The sequence below is a fragment of the Gobio gobio genome (assembly GCF_949357685.1).
Source record: "Gobio gobio genome assembly, chromosome: 11".
NCBI lineage: Eukaryota > Metazoa > Chordata > Actinopteri > Cypriniformes > Gobionidae > Gobio > Gobio gobio.
In genome coordinates, this window is record NC_137104.1 from 19,156,680 (window position 1) to 19,171,256 (window position 14,577).

General features: G+C 35.5%; 1 protein-coding gene across 2 annotated transcripts in view; it reads right to left on the reverse strand.

Moving 5' to 3' along the window:
- Positions 1 to 10,775: 10,775 nt before the first annotated feature.
- The window catches only part of ldlrap1a (low density lipoprotein receptor adaptor protein 1a), a 32,733-nt gene continuing 28,931 nt past the window's right edge, over positions 10,776 to 14,577 (reverse strand). Inside the window, exons 8-10 of one of the 2 annotated variants that reach the window (XM_079828500.1) lie at positions 14,429 to 14,463; positions 12,133 to 12,164; positions 10,776 to 11,472 (exon numbers count right to left, since the gene is read on the reverse strand). In XM_079828500.1, coding sequence (XP_079684626.1) covers positions 11,426 to 11,472; positions 12,133 to 12,164; positions 14,429 to 14,463 — 114 coding nt within the window. In that variant the 3' untranslated portion in view covers positions 10,776 to 11,425. The remainder of the gene's footprint in view (positions 11,473 to 12,132; positions 12,165 to 14,428; positions 14,464 to 14,577) is intronic. The other variant, XM_079828499.1, reaches the window with a different exon arrangement.

The window sequence follows — 14,577 nt, forward strand, 5'->3', positions numbered from 1 at the left end:
CCACCTGAAGGAATCTCGGAACAATTAAACATTCCCACATTGGAGACCATCACCTCCTCATCTCTGTCACCATGGCAACAGCCTAACGGACTGTCCTCTCACTCTGCAGCCATCTACGAGTCATCTGCACCTTCGTTTTTCATTCCCGCCAGAGGAGGAAAGCGTATATTTCTTCTTTAATGACTGCTAATTAACCTTGGCCATGGGGAAGAGAGCTCAGGCAGACTGCTGGGTGAAAAATGGCTCATATCAATATTCTGTCTGAGCGGCTTACGCAGAAGAACAGAAGGTTGGGTGTGAGGACTGGCTTAAACCAGAGAGGGCCGGCAACGTGTTTTCTGTTCAGAGATATACTGAGGTTTTGTGTCCTGTATTAACTGGCAGCACTTTCATTCAGATTACAATGATCACTTCACGTGAAATAGACACAAGTGCCACAATGAACAGATATGGGCTGTGTTCTAGTGTACTGCTTACTGCACTTACTGCTTGCTTTCCGATTTATGGAAAAAAATGTATTTTTCAAATAGTGAAGAATGAGATGTTAAAAATCACATCTGGTTCATTCATCACGCTGGAAATGGAAGATCAATTCTGTATTCCTTGCAGTGTTTTACACTGTGTTGAACACGTATGGGTTGTATTTTACCCCGAAATCTAAAGAAAGAAATAAGAACTGTATCATTTTTATCTTAATATTTAACTTATTTTTAAAAAGGGTTTCATTCAAATTAAGCACATTTACACCCAAGTGTGAATCAAATTAATGAATTAAAATTAAATTGTATGCTACCGTTCAGTAAGCCTTTAAAAAAAATGTAAATAAAACTTTTAGTTAAATCAAAAGCGACAAAAAATACATTTATAATGCGACAATATTTCTATTTCAAATTAATGCTGTTCTTTTGAACTTTCTATTCATCATTTCGGTTTCCACAAAAATATTAAGCAGCACAACTGTTTTCAGCATTGATAATAATATAATGAATATTTTTGGAGCATATTAGAATGATTTCTGAAGGATCATGTGACACTGAAGACTGGAGTTTTACATGTTAATGCTATACATTTTAAAATACATTAATATAAAAAGGAGACAATATTACGTTTTTAACTGTATTTTTGTCTGTACAGACTTCTTTCAGAAATATTTTTTTAAAAATCTATTCTTTTGAATGGTAGTGTGCATAATGGTAGTATTTTTTATGCTGCCTTTATTTAATTATAAATTCATTATTACTATATCAAATTTAAAAAAAAAAATTAAGGAAATTATCGTAATTATCTGGATGCATTTGGGAACAGAATCAGAATTTCGAGGGGGAAGAAAATCTTACTTGTAATGAAAAATTAATTTCTTATTTCATATCTATTTCATGTGATTTTGGGGTGAATTATGACCTGTGCAACTTTGATTAGAATCACCCAGTAGGTTATACATGCAAACAGAAAATCAGCATGGTAGTATGCTCTTCTGAACACAGCCATAATCGTACAAATCAGCTTACTTATGAAAGCCAGCAGTCGACTCTTATGATAGACGTCATATCAGGATCCACATTTCACATGAGCAGTTTGAAATGATTTCAGAATGAGCAATGTATCCGCAATCCAAGCTTATCCCGTTCTTTACCTCCAAAGTCCTTTCAAAGAGAAAGAGAGCAAACGTCTGGATTTAAGAGAGGGAGCTCATTTGCTACTTATTGAAGAGAATAATTCTCCTGTTAGTGACACTCGAGAAAGCTTTTGCAGGCTGCGCAGTTCGAGAGATTTAGGAAATGTAATCACATTTTGTGCTCGCGCACTTGTGTCATCAGTTAGAAAAGCTGGACGGGCTTCTGATGCTCGTCTCATGACGTAGACTAACACACACAAACGGTCACAATTAGCGCAACTAATTTGAGAAGCTTGACATGTACTTTCAAAGGGATAGTTCTAATTATGCCATCATTTACTCGCCCTCATTCCGTTCCAAACCTATATTCGTTGAACACAAAAAGAGATATTTAGCAGAATGTCCAAACTGCTTTTTTCAATATAATCAAAGGGATAGTTCGCCCAAAAATTAAAATTCTGTCTTCATTTACTCACCCTCAAGTTGTTCCAAACCTGTATGAAATTTATTTTTGTTTTTGTTTTTTTGCTGAACATGAAGGAAAATATTTGAGGTATGTTTGTAACCAAGCAGATCTCGGCAGCCATTGACTACCATAGTGGGGAAAACATACTGTGGTTGTCAATGTCTGCCGAGATCTGCTTGGTTACAAACATTCTTCCAAATATCTTCCTTTGTGTTCAGCAGAAGAAAAAAATGTATACAGGTTTGGAACAACTTGAGGGTGAGAAAATGATGACAGAATTTTCATTTTTGGGTGAACTATCCCTTTAAAGTGGATGGGGTCCAAAGACTGTATGAAAATGAGCAGCTTGGATATTTTACTAATCTCTCTCTCTCTCTCTCTCTCTCTCTCTCTCTCTCTCTCTCTCTCTCTCTCTCTCTCTCTCTCTCTCTCTCTCTCTCTCTCTCTCTCTCTCTCTCTCTCTCTCTCTCTCTCTCTCTCTCTCTCTCTCTCTCTCTCTCTCTCTCTCTCTCTCTCTCTCTCTCTCTCTCTTGTTCTACACAAGAACGAAGGTCATATGGGTTTGAAACAGCTTGAGAGAGTTCATTAATGAAATAATTTGTGGGTGAACTATCCCTTTAAGAACCAAAGATATTCAACGACCATATATCTATGGTCTAAATGGTCTTTCTCTTATTGAGGAGTCAGAAAGTTTAAGATTATAATACATGTCAGGATGTACTGACAGATGTAAATGAAGTATATTTTTGAAGTTTAGAAGTTTATTAAAACCGTCCGTTCGATTCACAAGCTCTAGTACAAAGGGAGCAAAAGTTGTAGCAAATGTCTTAAAGGGGTGTTTCACACACAAAAAATGAAACTTCTGTGATAATTTTCTCAAATGGCTTCCTTTTTTCTGCAGAACACAGAGAAAAGAAAAAAAGGAGACTTTTTTCCCTAATGACCATCATTGTATGAGCTAATAAAACTTATTCAAGAATATAGAGAATATATAAGACATGTATAATATTTAGCTTACAATATTTTAATGTGTGTGTTTTGCATAAGAATGAAAGCCATAATTTTCATTTTTGGGTGAACAATCTCTAAATTTACATTTGAAGCATCCCAAGCGTCTTTGAAGACTGAGAATAAACAGTTCATCATAAAAAGTTCAGTCCCTCTTTAAAATCAGAAACAAAAATAGGCCGAACGTTAGCTGCTATTTCTATCGGCCTGTCATTTAGCGCTACCATGATGAGGAACAAACAGCCTTGGGTACAAGTGATACAGTATGTTTATGCTTATGTTAAGCTTTTGTGAATCAATGCATTGGCCCGTGTATGGACATGTGTATTGACAGTCTGTGTGAAATCAAATCACGCTCAGATTTCATCACTTCACTCAATCCACAGCATAGTTACATGATAACGCAAGGTTAAAATAAGGGGTAGCGGTTAAGATTATGCGTTTCAAATGAGCATTTCTTGTACATAGTTCTGTGTTGTGGCAACTTAGCGTTTCCAGTAAAGCATCCTGGAGGTCTACTGAAGGCAAAGCAGAGAGATCATGCCTTAAAGAACCCAAAATGAACTAGATGAAGTCAGTAGACGTGACAGCTGGAGTTAAAGTGGTGCATAACGAACGTCACGATAACATTCGTTCCACATATTTACTATAACGCATGGATTTCAAAACAGAAGGAATGTTTTATGTAATCCATCGAGTCTATGTTAACTGTTGTTCTTGAACAATGCTTCATGAGGGCTAGCATGTTTCTGCTATTCTACACAGAATTATACAATTTATATGGGCATAAAATAGATAAATGTCTAATTATGTACAACCACAAAAAATAAAGGATCATGTATTTTCAAGTAAGTGTCTGATTCTTTTTTTCATCTTTAGAGACTCATTAATGTATATATAGGGTAAGCAATGCTGTCACTTTCCCGCCAAAACACGTCCCCTCAGCCGGGGCTGAGTGGCAGAAGAGCTGCAGCGTGACTGGAGTTTATAGTGGAAAACGCGAGTACAAGAAACGATTATCAGTTTAAACTAAAAGTTGGACTCGATACAGGGTTCCTTACAACTTACCAAAGATCCAGTGATATGCATCCTGGAATCATGTTTTCTGACATTTATATGAGCCTGATTTCAATACATATATAGCAAGTCTGTCTCCCTCGATCCGGGGTGACAAAGGGATGTCCATGGGGTCCGAGCCTCCCAAACCCCGCCTTTTTTTTAGCAATGAATTTTAATATTATCTAGAAATATTTACATTTTATAATATTTTAAGTTCTTTACATTTTTTTCCTACACACACACTAGATAAAAAAATGACGTATGTGTATATATATATAGGTGCTGGTCATATAATATCATCAAAAAGTTGATTTATTTCACTAACTTGTATATTATATTCATTCATTACACACAGACTGATATATTTCAAATGTTTATTTCTTTTAATTTTGATGATTATAACTGACAACTAAGGAAAATCCCAAATTCAGGATCTCAGAAAATTAGAATATTGTGAAAAGGTTCAATATTGAAGACACCTGGTGCCACACTCAAATCAGCCAATTAACTCAAAACACCTGCAAAGGCCTTTAAATGGTCTCTCAGTCTAGTTCTGTAGGCTACACAATCATGGGGAAGACTGCTGACTTGACAGTTGTCCTAAAGACGACCATTGACACCTTGCACAAGGAGGGCAAAACACAAAAGGTCATTGCGAAAGAGGCTGGCTGTTCACAGAGCTCTGTGTCCAAGCACATTAATAGAGAGGCAAAGGGAAGGAAAAGATGTGGTAGAAAAAAAGTGTACAAGCAATTGGGATAACCACACCCTGGAGAGGATTGTGAAACAAAACCCATTCAAAAATGTGGGGGAGATTCACAAAGAGTGGACTGCAGCTGGAGTCAGTGCTTCAAGAACCACTACGCACAGACGTATGCAAGACATGGGTTTCAGCTGTCGCATTCCTTGTGTCAAGCCACTCTTGAACAACAGACAGCGTCAGAAGCGTCTCGCCTGGGCTAAAGACAAAAAGGACTGGACTACTGCTGAGTGGTCCAAAGTGATGTTCTCTGATGAAAGTAAATTTTGCATTTCCTCTGGAAATCAGGGTCCTAGAGTCTGGAGGAAGAGAGGAGAGGCACACAATCCCTGTTGCTTGAGGTCCAGTGTAAAGTTTCCACAGTCAGTGATGGTTTGGGGTGCCATGTCATCTGCTGGTGTTGGTCCACTGTGTTTTCTGAGGTCCAAGGTCAACGCAGCCGTATACCAGGAAGTTTTAGAGCACTTCATGCTTCCTGCTGCTGACCAACTTTATGGGGATGCAGATTTCATTTTCCAACAGGACTTGGCACCTGCACACAGTGTCAAAGCAACCAGTACCTGGTTTAAGGACCATGGTATCCCTGTTCTTAATTGGCCAGCAAACTCGCCTCACCTTAACCCCATAGAAAATCTATGGGGTATTGTGAAAAGGAAGATGCGATATGCCAGACCCAACAATGCAGAAGAGTTGAAGGCCACTGTCAGAGCAACCTGGGCTCTCATAACACCTGAGCAGTGCCACAGACTGATCGACTCCATGCCAGTAATTCAGGCAAAAGGAGCCCCAACTAAGTATTGAGTGCTGGACATGCTCATACTTTTCATGTTCATACTTTTCAGTTGGCCAAGGTTTCTAAAAATCCTTTCTTTGTATTGGTCTTAAATAATATTCTGATTTTCTGAGAATTTGGGATTTTCCTTCGTTGTCAGTTATAATCATCAAAATTAAAATAAATAAACATTTGAAATATTTCAGTCTGTGTGTAATGAATGAATATAATATACAAGTTTCACTTTTTGAATGGAATTAGTGAAATAAATCAACTTTTTGATGATATTCTAATTATATGACCAGCACCTGTATAAAGTCATTTCGATCTAACTGCCGTTGTTTGTTTACAACGTTTGATACACATAGTATTATATTAAGTCACATTTTATAATAAGTCCATGCATTCATAAACACACTTTTGCTGGGAAACAATGCCATATGATGAAAAGCGTTACTCATTTGCCTAAAAAAATTTTTTCTTGTTGACAACAGCAGAATTGGCAAAAACAATGTGGGATACACATCACAGAAAACCAAATGCTTAAATCTGGCAAATAGATGTACAAGAATTATACAAGATAAATGTAAGATTCTCAATAACAATGCAGCACTGATCTGAAACCGCAATCATGTCACACTGACCCCAGGACATTATCATTGAGCTTTGCACTTGATCAGAAATTGACTATAATTGAACCCTTTCAGAACAATGGACTATGGTTATTACAATGTACGAATGACCAAATATCATTTTTGTCAGTACTTTTAATCAACTGTTCCTTACAGCTAGGTCATTTTTAGTGACTTGCTGAGTCCGAAATCTCATGCTCCCTGAGCAGGTATTCATTTTGAATAATTACTTCGCACCTGCTAAAAAAGTATGTACTAGAATGAATAGAATGTAGACACATGACAATGACAATGTGGCCAATGCAGGGGTTGTCATTATCAAGTGACCAGCGTCAGTTGCGTCGCTTCACTGCCATTTTACAAATCCTCTCTTGTGGCCTCATGGGATAGTAAAGTGTTCATCGAATCTCTCCAGAAGTAATAGATCATCCGGGTGCATTTTGCTTACTCTTTCAAACCTCTTTTTTACATCCCAATGTGAATACTATCCATCCTAAATAGTATGTGAGATTGTCCCAAAGATTGTCCCAAAGGAAAAGAGTAGCTTATGCCAAAAATCCTTATATGGTCTACTATTTTGGTAGATTTTTTAACAGTGGATCAATCTAATTACTAATATTGCCCACAACCTATTACGCTTAGGAAGAGGATTCGATTCAGAACTACAAACACGAAAAAAGTGTTAAAAAAACTACAAACATGGCAGATTTGCACAAGAGGTTTAGATAAAGGGGTTTAACAACTAGATAAAAATTATTTATTTAATGTTATCCATGTTATATTCCATCTGCAACAACGTGAACTTTTATAACCGTATACTTGGCCATTAACTTTTAAATGCATCATTATGCAAAAATATGAGAGCTCTCCGCATGAAAGACCCGCGACTGGCAGATCAACGCGCTACGTTTTTCTCTCCAATATGGTAGGAAATGAAATGAAAAGTGGAGGACGTTAACTGTGACAAGATGACTGACAGGCCAGTTTACAGTGACAGGATGCTCGTAACTATGCGACAGAGTGCATTAAAGATGCAATTTCATGACATGATAGTGTGTCCCAAAGCTTGTCTCTTATGGTACACACTCAAAACTATGTAAAAGAGTACATGCTTTTAGGGCGTAGTATAAGTAGGCGAACTGTGACTCAGCACATATAACATTTTTCGCCTACTATAGAGAAGCATGCGATTTCGGATGCAGCCAATGTATGAAGTAATGCTGTGTTCCAGGCAGGTTTTTGAGCCCGTAAGTTACGATTTCAAACCACGACTCACGACTTTGTAGCGTTCCAGGCAAAGCCTCGCCAAACTGTCTGAGCACAAGGGATTGAGATGTAAACAAATGCTCATTTATAATCATTTCTATTGCCAAAGGTGCTTACTCCTTACTTATTTGAGGGAAACGGAGGAGAAAAAACGGCGCATAAGGCAAGAGGACCTGTTATACCTTTTATAAATACAGCATCCGTAGGGGCTGCCATTGTTGTTTCGCAGGGCTATGTGACGTCAGAGAGCGCAACTGGTTCCCGGGTGGGAAGTCACGGGTTTGTCAGCCGTTCCAGTGCACTTTCACGGGTAGAAGGTTGAAAAAACACGGGTTATGGGTTGCCTGGAACGCGGCATAAGTTCTCACAGGTGTCCTATCAGAGTAACCACAGGTGTTGTTCATCACATTAACTATGGACATATTACACATATTAATGTTTCACAACCACAAAGTGCCTGAAGACATTTCGTCTTCATTTTGAAGTCTATCCACTGTAGTATCCCCAAATTCACAATCAAATCTTGATTGTTTAATTATGGAATTCATCCAAACGGTTGACTTCCGTTGACAGGCTGTATTTAAGACATCACTGACTAATGAAGTAATAACACTTCACTGAGTGTTTAAAAAACATTTTATGGTAATTGAAACAAATTTGCTGTGCGCCCCAGCTAATACAGCACTACAGTAAACCAGCTGAATGGAAAGAAATGTCCATACGGTGTAAATTAAAGACCTTCAGCAGGAACCCTTTCAGATCAGAGCAATTCATCTGGGTCAAATGTACACAACGGATGGCAGTTAGATCGAAATTACTAAGCAACTGAGCAGTGAATTACAGAATATGGCTTCTAAGGTAAAAAATTAAGTAAAAAGTAATGGGCCGCACATTCTCAACCGGCTCTCTATGATCAAACCCATCCATCTTGTTCAACCTTGGTGTGTTAAGATTGTAAGCAAAATCCCATCAGCCATTCATAGACAGCAGCTCAGTGAATACAGATGCCTGGGCGCTCTGGACTTTCTGCCCTTTTGGTTTAATCTATTTTTACTGGCCTGAAAGCGTAAGCTTCATCCGCTCTGAACTAGAGACCTTGGCAAAATCAATGGCATTTCACCCTCAATTCACAGTTAGACAAGAGACAGAAAAAGAGAGAATCACATTATGTGACTTAAAATAAACATTTCACACAATTTCGAGGGGACGTTACAGAATGAATGCAAATGAAGTTTGAGGGAAAGTCCTCAGGGGAGAGAATACAGCAAGCGTGAGGGGAGAACAACAAGAGGCGAGCCGGCTTTCTGGAGCTCTGAGCCTCCCACACGTTTTTAGACACGTTTTTGTTGGAGTGTGTGCGTACGTGTGCGTCAAGAGTTCTCTGGAGCACTTCGCGTCACACGCTTCAACCCACATGCACACCTGACTCCACACATGTATGCAACAAAATACACACAACCATAGGCAAGTAAACCGGTTGGGATCGATTCCGTAAGCTGAAGCAAAAGGTACAGGAAAATAAATATCTTTCCATTTTCAGGAGCACAAAGGTTAAGTTAGTTTAACAATCACATGTAGGTCTAAGAAAAGCTTTCTTATGGGTTAAAGGATATGAGAATATTATAGGCTATACTATATTGAATTGATACCTAGTGAGCTCTCAGTAAGACTTTCTTGGGATTTGATTTACAGGTCTGAGGTTTTTGTAAAACCTCTATCCAATATATTGCAATCTAAGGCCATAATAGCTGTCATACACGAGGAGTACAGGGATTTCTCATGCCGATTGTGTTTCAGTAAAGTAAAGATGGCACATCTCTCCTGTGGCATTTCAAACTGCAGGTGCTCCACATGTGTCAAGTGCATTTTTTGCCATGTGGGACGAATATAGAACATGTGAAAGAAATCCACCTAATGCACAAAAACACACAAAGGACTAAAAGGGAGATGAAAAGCCAGAGCAATTTAGAAGGCAATTCTGCCCTCTTCTGGTGAATTCTTTTTTTTTTTTTGTACAGTTTTTAATGAAATATAATTAATATAATATAATGTAATGTAATATAATGAATGTAATGCAATGTAATAATATAATAATACAAATTTAATATTACATATCTGGGAGATAAATAACTAATAAATAAATAACTCCACTTCGCGTCGTGACCGCATCACCACCTCGGGGTGTGCTGTATTTTTCTAATAATCCAACGGCCCATCGTCAATTATTCCTTACATATCTGGCGCATCTGCATAGAACAACTGGTTTGGAAGATTGATAAATGGATAATATAATATAATTAATATAATAAAATGTAATATATAATGATGTAATTGATGTAATATATAATGATGTAATTAATATATAATGATGTAGTAATATATAATGATGTAATATTTAATGATATAATTAGTATATAATGTAATATATAATGATGTAATTAATATATTATGATGTAATAAATATATAATGATGTAATTGATGTAATATATAATTATGTAAATGTATAATGATGTAGTAAAAAACAATGTAATATATAATGATGTAATTATTATATAATGTAATTAATATGATGTAATTATTATTTAATTTAATTAATATAATGATGTAATTAGTATATAATGGTGTAGTAAATATAATGTAATTATTATATAATGATGTAATTAATATATGATGTAGTAATTTATAATGATGTAATTAATATATAATGATGTAGTAAATATAGTGATGTAATTATTATATAATGTAATATATAATGATGTAATTAATATATAATGTAGTAATATATAATGTAATTAATATATAATGATGTAGTAATATATAATGATGTAATTATATATTACATCAATTACATCATTATATATTACTACATTATATATTACATCAATTACATCATTATGATGTAATATATAATAATGTAATTAATATATAATGATGTAGTAATATATAATGTAATTAATATATAATGATTTAATATATAATGATGCAAGTAATATATAATGAAATATGATAAATATCTGGGACATTGGGATATTCTCACACATCTGCATAGAACAACTGATTTGGAAGATGGATAAATGGACAGTATAATAAATATAATATAATTGAATATTATATTTTAATATAATATAATTAATATAATAATTATTCAAATGTAATAAGATAATGAAATACACACAAAAGACAAATGAAACACATTAATGGCATAAATTCTCACATAATATTAATACTTTTATTAGACTTTTGAGAGAAATGAAATGGCCCCTTGGGGTGTTATAACAATCATACAATCCTGATTAAATAAAAAAACATACACGCATGTAAATACTGAAATATGATTTAAAGGCCTCAAAAGACGCTAAAGACAGGCTGTACTGTGAATTTAACACAGATTTCTGTGTTATCATTAATGAAGAGCATTATGGTGATAAATGAATTTCAAAGCAGCAAATGACAGAGTTAGACCTTAAAGCAACTCTACAGTGCACCTGAATATACATGTTATATTTATATGATACACATTTCTTTTCATACATGAAAACAATACTGACTCCGGTATCGACATACATTATTCTGTTTACAATTCGATTGATAAAAATAAAGCATGTAAACTCAGGTAGGATATCGCTTTTTTTGTTGTTGTTGTTGTTGTTGCAAAAATAGACTCATCTGCTATTGCTTTGGTGTGATAGACCAACTTTCAACTGAACACAGATTCCTGCATGAGTTTCCTGGATCTTCTTTCTCCCATGTTACCCATCTGTGCTCAGAGGCTGGAGAGCTCATCAGCGTTTGGTGCATTTCCATTGGTCTTGTCCCATTCGGTCTCAGAGTTCCAGTCCTGAGGTATCACCCCAATGTCCAGGACCTGGGGGTTAGTACGAGACTCAGCGAGTCTATGGGGAAAGAGACAGAAGAATGCAAACTGAAAATTCTCAAACTCTACAGTGATGCACATGTACAGTATGGCATAGCATATGGGCAATTCCATGCAAATGTCAATCTTACCATGGAAAAAATAAACCAGATTTAGTCACATCCATAATGCTTGAAGTGCCCATATGTGCCTAAAGGTTTAATTAAAAGCCACGTTTGGTTGATAACTATGTTATTTACTATGCTAACAACTGGTATGGACTAATTTGTAAGGTTAGAAGTCATGCAATACATCAATGTAATCATATCACACTAATATAGTGTTATGTTCAGGGATAAAAACAAACAGGATGAAAAAGACAAACTGAAACACAACATACAAACTGGCTAGGCTGAGGATGATGGGATATTGAAGGAAACAAGCCTTATAAAATCACGATTGAAATGCAAATTGCATTTAAATACGGATCATTGTAGAACCCTGCCGTCAAATTCACAATTAGATCAGTCTGTTGGGTCAGTAGTACCAGGCCAGGATGCCAATTTGGTTGGATTGATCAGTGAAAGTTGGCAGGGTTCCGGAAGACAACAGGGGAGGGGAATGATGTCAGACTGACAGACAGAGATTTGGATATGGCTTTGGTGGACGTTTGGTACAGGACTGGACCTGGACTTGTTACCTGGAGAGTACTCATAGCTATCCAAACTGCAGCTAGGAACAAAGAGAGGAGTACAACAATCAAGGGCTTGAGAGCTGCAGGATGTTTCTCTGTTCCCTTTAAGAAACACAATTCTATTCTGAGGAAGGTGACAATGCATGAATCAGCCAGTTTAGCTGAGTATTAATCTTGAGATTAAAGGGTTAGTTCACCCAAAAATGAAAATTCTGTCAGTAATTACTCACCCTCATGTTGTTCCAACCATGTCTCACTCCTCTTTCAGAGGGAATTAAACTTGATGGCCCAGAATAGTAAGTAAAAACGTAATTTAAGGAGTCCAAATGACTACAGTGGCTCTGTATTAAGTCTATCATGCGACGAAAATACTTTTTGAGTGGAAAAACAACAAAAATAACGACTTTAATCACACTATTATTGTTGTTCAATTTGAGCCTCTGACGAGAGTTTGCGGGAGTGCCACGACGCATGCGCGAGAACTGAGATTAACCCTACTCCGAAAGAGTGAGCAGCCAGTAACAAGTAGTAGTAGAAGAAGAACGCCGTAATCTCAGTTCTCGCGCATGCGTCGTGGCACTCCCGCGAACTCTCGTCAGAGGCTCAAATTGAACAACAATAATAGTGTGATAAAGTCGTTATTTTTGTTGTTTTTCCGCTCAAAAAGTATTTTCGTCGCATGATAGATCAAGTTTCATTCCCTCTGAAAGCCTATGGAGGAGTGAGACAGCTCTCAGATTTCATCAAAAATATACTAAATTATGTTCCGAAGATGAACGAAGGTCTTACATGGTTGGAACAACATGAGGGTGAGTAATTACTGACAGAATTTTCATTTTTGGGTGAACTAACCCTTTAAGTTATCAGAAGACATGAGAGGCTAAATACAATATTAGCTGCTTCAACCCTGAAGATGATGCTACTCAAAAAGGAAGCTCACATCTTCAATTAAACTGATAAATATCCTTCAGTCAACACATGGTTCCTCTGATGCAAGATATAAAGAAATACGAAGCAATAAATTAAGTAATAAATAAATGACGACGTAATAGTCCCTAGTATTATTACTATATTATTATTAATAATAATAATAACTATGTAATGAAATAAATGTATATAACACATATATAATAATATACATGTTATATAGATTTATGTCATTACAGTTATTATTATTATTAATAATATTTATATACACATGTATTATTATTATTAATAATAATAACTGTCAATAAAATAAATGTATATAATACATGTATATAATAATTATTATTATTGTTGCTATATACACATTTATTAATAATGTTAATACTAACAACTATGTAAATAAAATAAATGTATATAATAATACAATATATAATGTGTACCAAATAATAATAATAATAATAATACGTTTTTATTAACAATAATAACAACAACGGTATTGTCCTTGAATGCAATTCATTACTAACAATATTACTATATTATTAATTAACATGTATTATATACACATTTATTTTATTTACATAGTCCCTATTATTATTATTATTTAGTAGTAGTAATACTAAAATCATCATCGTTATTATTTACATGAATTATATACATTTATTTATTTTATTTATCTATATTTTTCTAATTATAATTCAGTTCTACAAACATAATTGAATATATTTATTATTAATAAAATATAATACACACATTTATTATATTATTGATAATAATAATAATAATAATAATATTATAATACATACATTTATTATATAAATACATTTATTTTCATTTTTACATAGTCTTAATTATACATTGCTACCATTATAAGTCTGACAACAGTAGACGTGGAGAAGAGAAAAAGAAACAAAAAAATTATATAAACGTTTGTTGAAGATTCATATCCAAGCATTCCATGTTCAGCCTGTTTGGTGGATTTAATCAAATAAAATAGAAGAATTTGTACTCAAAGCCCAAATACTCAGGTCAGGTTTGTCATCTATATGCCATCAGAAATAAATCAACTCTACATTTGCAGGGTGAATTAGATCCTGACAAACTACCGGTAAGTAAAGCTGTTTAATGAGCTGTTTAAAAAATTGCTCTGAATGATTAAATCAAAGGCCAAGAAGTTATGTGGAGCAAACGGAATCCCACAATCTTAAAGAACAAACACAGAACGATTGTAGTTGGAGATCGCTTTGATGCGCGAGAGGTTATCAGTCTGCTTTTTACACGCAGCTCACTTCTCAAGGATTTGTCCTCCCTGTCCCTCACTGAAGAGAGAAATAGAAGCTTGAAAGAGGAGATAAGAACAGCTCTGGGTGCCTCATACCTTGAAAAAGCCTCTTCCAGGCCATCATCCGTCTCCTGAAAAGAGAAGCAAAACGTTTGTCGGATTTTAAAGACAATGGCCGGCAGTGACTCATGTGGAATCCTCCCCGTGAGTCACGTTCGACAGAAAAACACTTTCTTAAGTGGACA